Source organism: Muscardinus avellanarius, assembly GCF_963383645.1.
Source record: "Muscardinus avellanarius genome assembly, chromosome: 16".
NCBI lineage: Eukaryota > Metazoa > Chordata > Mammalia > Rodentia > Gliridae > Muscardinus > Muscardinus avellanarius.
Window position 1 is genome coordinate 55,464,712 of NC_137802.1, and position 10,923 is coordinate 55,475,634.

Genomic DNA, 10,923 nt, shown 5'->3' on the forward strand with positions numbered 1-10,923 from the left:
CCCTTGGTCACGGTGTGCTGCAGAGAGTCCATTTTCAATCAAACTCGAGGGGGCTACTGCAAAAGAAATACCCCAAAACACACATACAAAAACAGGTGACCATCTGCAAAGAGCCATTCATTAGGTTATTAAACACGATTTAGTGGTCTTTCTACATTTCCCACTACGTGTTAGCTATCCAAGGGCAGTTCACAAAATAAAAAGGTCTTAGCTCCATGCATATAAAAGCAGGCTCCAACACATATGTACCATGGAGTCTCTTCCCCGCTCTGTGGCAAGGAAGTTTTGCGAAGCAGGACAGGGAGAGCAAGCCAACAGAACAACCCACTTCCTTGCTTGGTCTCTCAGGCCTACAACACAGCGAAGAATTCTAATAAACAGAAAAAAGTTATCTAGGAAAGAAACTGTCAAGCTCATATGTACCATATGCATTGGGATTTCACAGATAAGTTTAGGTAAGTTTAGCTGGTGGTCTCTTACGTGCTGTGTATACTTACGCGCCTTCTTCTCTTAAGAGGGCCAAGAATTTTCTCACCCGGTATTCAGGATCCATCTAAAGGCATCAGAAGAAATAAAGAAGACAGGTAATGGCACCTTCTACAGCTCAGCCTCCATGCCAAGCAATGCTTGCTTTCACACTTCAGCAGCATTCTGCCGAGTCACAGAAACGTGCCACCTTGGCCACCAGTCCTCCACACAGCAAAGCAGATCATGTCATTTAGGAGAAGAAAGTGGGATCCCCCACATGGAAACTGCTGTGTCCTGGTCACTCACAGGCCCCGCATCGAGTGTGCCCTCAGCTGGGGGCGGTGCGAGGGGGCTCAGAACTCCTGCGAGGTGCCACTGTGACACCAGACAGGTGCTCAGTCAGTGGCTCAAAGGACACCCAAGTCCTAGGACTCATCTAAGGTACAAAAGACCAAACTTGGTGAAACCAAATTGAGGCTGATTAAACAAACGACTAAAGTCTCCCTGACTCCCCCTCTGTAACTAACGCCCGAGCCCTCCTCTCTCCGTCCCAGTGCCCGTCCAGAGTCTCTTCTTTGCAGTTCGAGGGACGGTTGCGCTGCAACGGCATTAGCAAGACTGCTGACTCGGCGCTCAGGCAGCCTGGGACTCTGCCCGTGAGCGGGCCGCAGGTCTAAGAAAAGACCACGGGGTTTTCATCGGGTGCTTGGTTTAGGTCATTATTAGTAATTATCTCTCTTGGTTTTCAGTTTACATTCATATTTATACTAATTTGTTAAGATATATTATATTCTCATTGGCTACCAGAGATCTGAAGTTATCTAGACAACTATCATTAAAAACATCTTTAATTCCCCAAGATGGATTTTTATTGTAAGAAACACACCTCGCTTTCAGAACATGTTCTAGGGCAGAAGTCTGTTCTCGGGAGGAAACTCCCTGCCCTCCAGGACCAGCTCTCAGATGCTCGGCGCAGATGTGGGCACGTGTGCGGCGGGGTCCCCACCCCCAACGCTTTTTTTTTTTTTTTAAAGATCTCTTCTCTTCTATCCCAGAAAAACATTGAACAGAAGTTTCAAATGTATCAAAGTTAAGGGGTCAGACTACAAAGGACTAAGAAAAAGTGTGAATAGTTAACAAAAGAAACATTTCCCTCTTTGGGAATAGAATTACATATGAATCAATTGTCAAATTAAAAAAAAAAATGGAAGTAGCTGGAGCTCAGCTGTAGTCAGTACTTGCAGGTCTTTGCCCATTAAATATATTTAATATGTGTGAGCAACGACTTACTGACTTGCCTGTAGCTATGGAATTAAAAGTCAGGAGAAAGGGAGGAAAAAAGTAATCTAGATAAATGACTTTATTCCCTCAGGTGACATCCAGTCAGAGCAGATCCTCAGCACTGTGCAAGTTTTAACAGAATCGTGTATGGGGAACAGAGAGGGAACATGACTTACATTCTGCTAAACTACATGCCTCTTCGCCGGGGCTCAGCCTCGGAGGCAGATCTAAGGAGAAACCTCTCAGCTGCACAGGATCCGTCTGACATGAAGGGGCTAACACGCAGAGGCCGCGAGGCCAGTGGCTGCAGGTGAGGCCCGCACACCCACTCTCACTTTCTCCCCACACGCGCGAGCGGCAGTAGCTTCATCACCGACCTCAGGCATCAAAGGAAGAGGAAGGAAGGGGGCTGGGAGAGAAACCCGCATAGTTTCTTCTGTGCAATTATTGAAAAAAAATTGCTGAAACTAAAAGAGTAGAGCTGACTCTGACAGATTTATCTTTTTTTAAAGAAAGAGCCAATACACCTGCATGTGCGCCTTTACCAGGAAGAAGTCCAAGCAGAGTGCTTGCTCTGTGACTCCCAATTTATTGCTCAAAATGGAAAATAAGTAAATTGACTTCAAAACAGTCCATCTGGAAGTTCAGATTGGATTTTAGATTTTTTAAAATTTATTTATTTTTTTTTTTCAGTACTGGGGATTGAACCCAGGGGCCTTCTACTCCAAGCTACACCCCCAGCCCTATTTTGTTCTTTATTTTGAAACAGGGTCTCACTAATTTGCAGAGGGCCTCACTAAGTAGCTGAGGCTGTCCACAAACCTGCGATCCTCCTGTCTCAGCCTCTCAAAAGTACTGGGATTACAAGTGTGCGTCACCATACCCGGCTTGGACTTTAGATTTTTAAAAGTCACACAAAGGCCGGGCGTGGTGGCGCACGCTTGTAATCCCCTCGCTTGGGAGGCGGAGACAAGAGGATCGCTCAGGTTCATAGTCAGCCTCGCTGGCTTAAGAGACCCTGTTTCCAAATAAAATAAATAAAAGGTCTGGGAGTGTAGCCCGGAGGGAGAAGGGCTTCCAGGAACCCCAGTACCACCCAAAAAAAAAAAAAAAATCATGCAAAATTTTATTTTAGACTAAATTTATTAGAAATTGTTAAAAAGCATTCACTTCATGTCTCCAATTTGTTTCTGGTCCAAGAGCCTCTTTCAGATGTATCTGTGAAGGTTCAACTTCTCCCGCCGTCCACTGCCTGGGCGGGAGGACAGGACTGCTCAGTAATGCCTGGAGCTTACAGAATGCGCCAGGCTGTCTGCCCAGGAGATGGACTCATTTTTTTCATTTGTTCAATAAAAGTTGACTAAGAACCCTACTATGTGTAGGGCTCTGCTCCAGGGGCTGTGGATGGTGAGGGAGACTGAGGCGCCTGAACGCAGAGCTCGGCGCGGAGATGCTCGTCATCTCCAGGGTCCTGATGGGCAGCGGAGGCTCGGGAGTTTCAAAAGGAGGAAAGCTAAAGTTTCCAGCACATGTGAGGAGCTTTCCAAAGAAGTTTCATCTGTCTCTGCCCAGGCAGCAGGTTGGGGTTCAGTTTTCCATGAGAATATGAATGCTTTAACCCTATAATAGTTTGCATGAAACTTCTAGGAGCCCAGTCAGGGAAAATATACACAGAGCCCAAGTCTAATCTGTATGACTTGATTAAGCTGCCCCTGCACCAGGCTCCCGCAGGCCTCTTGGTGCCTGTCCAGTAACCTACTGACCTCTGATGGACAACTCCATCCCTCCTGCCTCCCACCCGGCTACAGGATCTTGGCTAATGCACAGAGGGCCTAGAGGACACAGGCGCATGTATCTCTAAAGCAGAGCCAGCAGAACAGCTGTGCTCTGAAGTCCTTTCCAGTTCTAAGATCTAGTGACTCCTTAAATTAAAATTAAAAGTAACTTTATGCTGAGTGTGGTGGCGCACGCTTGTAATCACTGTGCTTGGGAGGCGGAGACAGAAGGATCGCGCAGGTTCAAAGCCAGCCTCGCTGGCTTGAGACCCTGTTTCCAAATAAAAATATAAAAAATAGGTGTCTGGGAGTGTAGCCCAGAGGTAGAAGGGTTTCCAGGAACCCCAGTACCACCACAAAAAAAAAAAAAGAACTTTATAATCTTTTATTCTATTTTTGATTTTTAAGATGTGGGAAGCCAGGCATGGTGGTGCATGTTTATTTATAATCCCAGTACTTGGGAGGCTGAGACAGGAGGATCCCAGGTTCGCAGCCAGCCTCAGCTACTTAGTGAGGCCCTCTGTAATTTAGTGAGACCCTGTTTCAAAAAAAGAACAAAATAGGGCTGGGGGTGTAGCTTGGAGTAGAAGGCCCCTGGGTTCCATCCCCAGTTTAAAAAAAAAAAGTGGGAAAGAAAGGGTGTAAGTTATTGTTTAATCTTAGAAGGAGGCTACTAACACGAACTTGAGCTCAGATATAAGAGAGAAGAAATGAAGTAACACCCAGGCAGAGGAGACAGCAAAGCCTCGTGCTGTGTCTCGAGGCTCTTCTGTGTCCAGCACGCGTGGAGAAGGCGGCCGCTCACCTGCAGGGACATCTCAATCAGCATCAGTAACTTCTTGATTCCTATCCAGACTTTCTTCCCTTTGACTTGCTGCGCAATTGTGGTTCGTTCCTTATCCTTGAAGTTGCCCAAAAGCTACAGAACAATACACAACAACGAAATCACTTTTAGGGTAAATAAATCAGCAATATTAGCTAATTCTCACATTTACCATTTATTTATTTATTCATTTGTTTGTTTATTTACTTATTTTTGGGGTACTGGGGATCGAACCTGGGACATCCTACCTTTGAGCTATACTCCTAGCACAATTTATTGTTTATTTTGAAACAGTGTCCCACGAAGTTGCAGAGGGCCTCACTAAGTAGCTGAGGTTGGCTGTGAACCTGTGATTCTCCTGTCTCGATCTCCTAAGTACTAGGATTGCAAGTGTGCGCCAACATGGCTGGCTTCAACCCCTTTCTTATAAATAGTGTGCAAGCCACTGGCTGGCTCTCACCTCCAATGCCTCCAACAGCTGCTCTCCGGTGGCGATGTTGGGCACATGGACGGTGGTGCTGAAAGCGTTAAGCATTTCCATTTCCTGAAGGACATCTTTGCGGCTGGTGGTCCCGATGATAAGGAGCTTGCGGCCCTGATCACAGGGATACAATGTTTAGTTAAAACACACAGAATAAGACTAATCAGGAAACTAAGCAGGAACAAATGTGCAAAATATGTTTATTGACTTCTGTAATGGTAAATTATTAGACAGAAGAGAAGAAAAAGGATTTCCCTCTTGAAAATCTTTAAAAAAAGGTATCTACAACATGGTTCAAAAAGTGGCAACATCTAAACAGCTCCTTTTCATCCACATCGGTAAAACAATGGATTAGTGAATCAGGGAGACAGGTAACCAGAGTAGAAAGACACTTAAGTGTGCGTCTACAACCCCTTCCCCAGGGCCAACATGGCGCAACACAGTGGGAACTGGGGAAATGAATGAATGAAAGGCCGCCGTGTGTCACCAGCTTAACAAAGCTTTTTGGAAGAAACAGGGCAATAATTGTTAACATTTATGCAATGCTTTGCTGTGAAAAGCACAGGCTAAGGGTTTATATACTTGTCTCAATTACTATTTAAAATTTTATTTTTATTTTACCAAAAAATACACAAAAAATGTTTTATAAACCATGCCAGACTTATGGCACCACTTCTTCTTTTTTTTTTTTTTTTTTTTTTTTGTGGTACCGGGGTTCCTGGAAGCACATCTACCTCCAGGCTACACTCCCAGACCTATTTTTACATTTTTTTTTTTAAATTTGGAAACAGGGTCTCCTAAGCCAGCTCTCGCGGCCGGCTTCAAACCTGCGTGATCCTCCTGTCTCTGCCTCCCAAGCGCGGGGATTACAAGTGTGCGCCACCACGCCCAGCCTTATGGCACTACTTTTGATCCCCTTCTCCAGGGGCAGCTGTTCTCAACTCGGTTAGGTTTCTTTTTCACTTGCTTCTTTCTTTAGGCAACATTTTGTTTTCACTAAAGCTACAACTGCTCCCCCCTTGCTTGGTAGTTATCATTGGGTATCACTAGCTTGGTAGTTATCACTAGTTATCATTAGTTCACCCCCAGACCACACAACCAGGAATCTCCTCCCAGTACATTCACTGCATTAGCTAAGGTCAAGTTTTGCTTTTCTTGAAGACATTCCCCTCCTGGGGTCTTCTGTCATCCTAGTTCAATTTGAACTGATCACTCTCGACACCGGCTGCATAGCTGCAGTCCTAGAACTTTCTTCCTTTCTCTGTGAGATCCCCGAATCCTTGTCTTCCTTTTCTTCACTGACATCCTCTTTGCCAAGGTACATATACCCAAAAGCACGGGAGGTAAAATTTCAAAGACCTTGCACATCTAACCCAGAGCCTCCTGCATGCTAGGCAAGTACTCTACCACTGAGCCACACTTCCAGCTATATATCCTATTACATATTATGAGTACAGTATCTTATTTTAGATTTTTAAAATCTGTAACAGCCAGGCATGGTGGTGCATGCTAGAAATCCAAGTACTTGGGAGGCTGAGATAGGAGGATCACAAGTTCGTGGTCAGCCTCAGCAATTTAGCAAGACCCTGTTTCAGAATAAAAAGGGCTGGGGATATAGCTCAGAGGTAGGATGCTTCTGGGTCAACCTCCAATATCAGTCAATAATCTATAATAATTTTTTTTTGTGGTACTGGGGATGAAATCCAGGAGCATTCTACCTCTGAGCTACACCCCCAGCCCTATTTTTTATTCTTTATTTTGAAACAAGGCCTCACTAAGTAGCTGAGGCTAGCCATGCACCTGCAATCTTCCTGTCTCAGCCTCTCAAGTACTGGGATTACAAGCGTCCGCCATCACACCAAGCTCCAATAATGAATTTTTAAAAATGTGTACTCTGTGGGTTTATGATACATACTCAATTCAAAGATAAGTCCTTAATACAATAATTAAGTCTATTTATAGATCTTAGAAACTCAGAACATTACTATGTAGCAGGGAATTTTTTTTCAAAAAATTTAAGATCAGATCCCAAATAACTTCAGCTTGTTTTCTGTAAACATCTAATTGACACTAAGGTGCACTGGTCATTCTCAATCTTCACTGATTTTGTCCACCTTACACACTGTGACTACACACTTCTGAGGTGCTGAAAGATGGGGAACTGAGGAATGAGGTAGAGATGCTAATTTATGTTTTGCTTTTCTTCTTGCACCCCCCCCTAAAAAAAAAGTCCTACAGAAAACAAAATCCACACCTTCCAGTACAATTAGCCAGGGCATAACAAATAAGTGTGCAGAGATTTTGAGAGGGAGGTACACTTGTGAAGTAAAGACTAAAGGCCAAGCATTGTTACTACTCAGTGAGTCAATTAGCTAAACACCAAATGCTTAATAAGAGTCCTATCCCAAACTCCTAGGTAAGCACGGAATGACCTTGCACAGAGGGAATCGCAACACGACATGGAAGGCAGAGGCAGCGTTCCCGAGGGTGTCGGCGAGGGCAGGAAGGTGGCAGAGAAGCTGCTTTCTCTGGAGGAGATGGTGCCTGGATTACATTTACAGGACAAAGGGGACGAGTAGGAAGATGGAGGGATGGAAACCCTAGGCCAGAAGGAGCATGTATGGCAGTTCAAAGGCAAAAGAGCAAAACAAAACCTGGGGTGTCTGGGTAATTACAAACATGTAAAAACATATATACGTCTACCATAACAACAACGAAAATATTGCTTTTTTACTCAGTTTTGTTAACATTAAATTCTAATGGTAAACTTGGGTATACATCCCTGAAGGCTAACTGGTGCCAAAGCCACAAATGCTAGCACATTCTCATTACAATTATTATTTTTGTAGTAGTGGGCCTAAACCCAGGGCCTTGGCCATGTTAAGCAAGCACTGAGCTGCACCCCCAGCCCTTATGATTTTGAGACAGGGTCTCACTAAGTTGCCCAGGCTGGCCTTAAACTGTGGTCCTTCCCCTCCTCCGTCTGAGCTGGGATCACAGGTGTGTGCCACTGTTCCTGGCTTCTACTCTAGAATACTTCTAGAATGTCCTGGGTTCCATCAGGGGCATTCTACCTCTGAGCTACACCCCAGCCTTCTCTTTTATTCTTTATTTTGAAATAGGGTCTGAGTTACGGAGCGCCTAAGTGCTGAGGCTGGCCATGAACCAAATCCTCCTGTTTCAGCCCCCCAAGGACCACGCCCGGTCCTTTTTTTTTTTTTTTTTTTTTAAACAGGCTTTCACTGTGTTGCCCAAGCTGAATTTCAACTCGTTGGCTCAAGCGATCTTCTTAACTTGGCTTCTGAGATCATTACAATTATAGATGTTACTTCTCTTTTCCCTTAGGTTTTTAATGTCTTACAGTCCTTAATTCAAACTCTCTCATCTTGCTCCTTTCTGGTGGGGGACAAGCTGTCCCCAGATACAAGGGCACAGGGGAAGAAGCTTCCTGCTCATTACAAGAAGCTGAAGCTCTCTCTTAGCCGTGACTACACTCTAAGGTGTTGAGAGATTGGGAAATGTGAAGCTACTTATAATGGAGATGCTAATTTATGTTTTGCTTTTCTTCTTGTTTAACAACATTGCAAACACTGTACAGAGGTCATGACTCAGGTAAGTTCAGGCCTTGACTTACAAAACATCATCTTTAAGAAAACACGTAAAAATGTTACTGAATAATTAAATTGTGCTGGGTCATTTTGTATATTAATTAGTGGTAATACTCATAAGGACACGTTCTCATGAAAGAACAGCTGGAGTGTGTTCACGTAACAATCCCACTGGATGGCGTGCGGAGGGGCAGCCCGGCGGCAGCATGAGATGCCGTGCTCAACCCGAAGGGAAAGCATCCTGCCCAAGGGTGGCTCCGGGGCCTCAGTCCACAGAGCTCAAACATGCGCCTCGATGGGAATCCAAAAGGCAGAGTGATAGGCTATCTGGGGGGGAAAATCCGCTCCCAGCATACTCATTACTGAGATTAGCTAGCCCCGATGCTATAAAGAAAAGACCCAAATAAAATGACTATCTGCCAATCGGATTATGATAAACATTGTCCAAGGTTAAATAAGTATTAGTTAACTAATTCTCAGTGCCATAAGAAGCAACTCAGGTGAAAACATTACCATGAAAAAGGCAGGGCTCAGTCAGGTGTTGATCCTTCAAAAAAACACTTCTTTACAGGGCGAAGAATGAGCCCAGTGCTAAGCAGCATCTAAGCCTTTTGCCACACAAAGACCTAACCAGATAATCCACACCCTTTCATAGGTCTCGCCCATTGACTGGCCCCAATAAACTGATTTGTAACAAAAGTTCATGTGGAAGAAAGCTTTTTCTTTTCCCCCTTAATAAAAAAAAAAAAAATGCCACCAATATAATACTGCAGCGAAATGGAAGGGCTGAATCATTTCAACCTACGGACAAAAGTAAAGTCAGCTCTGCAGGAAAGAAAGGCCATTTTTTCCTATCATTCAATGAGCGAAAGTCCAATACACCCTGGGTAAGAAGAATTAACGCCGAACAATTGGAAATCCTGAAGTGGGTTAAGAGGTGAGTCTAAAGTGCAACTCAAAACTTCTGTGTGCTTCAGGGCTTTAAACTTTATTTTCTGATGATTAGAATTCGATGTGTTTGGGAATGAGTGAAAAGTGTCTGTAATCTAAGAGTTTATAAACCCAGCAAGTAAACGATGAAATCGACGCTAGCCTACTGAAGCATCAACAGGAATTTATTTATTTATTTTTTTAACATACTTATGGAATGAAGAGATTTGGTTTGTGCCTTCAAAGTGGTAATCACTTTCCAGCTGAAAAAATTTGCAAGTAAGTATTCAGGGGCCACTACCAAGTAACAGCACATCAGCAAATACTAAGTAATAATGGCTGGGGAGACACAGCTAGGAAGAGCCCAGTAGTTACTAAGTAACTAGTAAGTAGTTACTAAGAGCAACTAGCAAAGACCCCTGGGGAGCAGCCGGCCTCTGATGCTCTAGATCCATGTGGGTGGTGGAAGCAGCTGAGCTGGGGCAGCAGGGTGAAAATCTGGAGAGATAAGAAGAGGGCAGCCAAGAAGAGCAACACTAAACTCAGGAAGGAGGTTTAATATAAAAAGCATCAGGAAACCAAAGAAGGCTCTTGAGGAGGAAGAACTGGCGGCGAGAGGACCCTGGCAGCTGCCGGCCAGTCCCCGTGCGTGAGCACCCCAGGAAGGCTGCTGTGCCCTTGGGCCCACGCCTTACGCGTCTGAGGACCTTTAATGCAAGCCCGGGAGGGCAGAAAGCAACGGAGTCTCCTGGCCGACGGTGCCTGTGCCATGAAGCACCATGGCCCACAAGTGTGTGGTCTGGGTGGGCTGTCTGGCTTCTTGGCATCTGTCTCCTCCTCAACCATAAGAGTGGGATTAGGACCTGCCACCTACTTGTGAGGCAGAGGGCGAGGTTAGGAGTGCCGGGGAGGAGGGCTCTTGGCCCTCGCTGGCAGGACAGGCAAGAATGGAAGGAAGCGAGAGTCAGAGGGATGGCCTCGAGAAGAACCTGCAGAATTGTCCACTGCCTGGGCATTAGGATCCACAGTTAGGTCAGGTGGGTGAGCGGCAAGAACAGAGTCTTCCCAAGGACGCAGGGCACCGGCAGCAGGAGGTAGAGAGTGCATTCTTCAGGGGCCCCAGCCCCAGCCAGGGAAGACTCCCTGGGGCCTTGGCCCCGGGGCTGTGAGGAGGCAGGAGGGGCCACTGGCCAGAGTGCTACTGCCCTCCCCTATTCTCACTTCACCGCTCCATAGTGGGTGTCCATAGCTGTATTATTTGCTACAGAGGCCTTTACAGGGACTCGACCCGGCCACAGTCCTTCAGTGCACTTACTTAAAGCCTGATTCCAGTTTCTGGCCTGTTTCCGGGCGGCAGGAACCTCGTCTCCTTACTGGTTCGGTTGTTCTGCCTGGCTCCCTTCCATGTCCACAGGGGCATTACGCTCTGTCCTGGCCTCGCAGGAAGCCGACTTTGCCCAAGACCTGCTCAATACCCTCCCTGCTTAAGGCTGCAGCCCCCCACCCCCCCGTGAGAACCCCTTGGTACCCACTGTCTACCTGACTCACTGCTGGATT

General features: G+C 45.7%; 1 protein-coding gene across 1 annotated transcript in view; it reads right to left on the reverse strand.

Annotated features, from left to right (window-relative positions):
* Positions 1–493: 493 nt before the first annotated feature.
* Positions 494–10,923, reverse strand: part of NSF (N-ethylmaleimide sensitive factor, vesicle fusing ATPase) — a gene marked incomplete at both ends in the record, with an annotated part of 131,833 nt that continues 121,403 nt past the window's right edge. The window contains 3 exons of the mRNA XM_080712539.1: positions 494–553; positions 4,330–4,443; positions 4,808–4,942. Coding sequence (XP_080568665.1) covers positions 494–553; positions 4,330–4,443; positions 4,808–4,942 — 309 coding nt within the window. The remainder of the gene's footprint in view (positions 554–4,329; positions 4,444–4,807; positions 4,943–10,923) is intronic.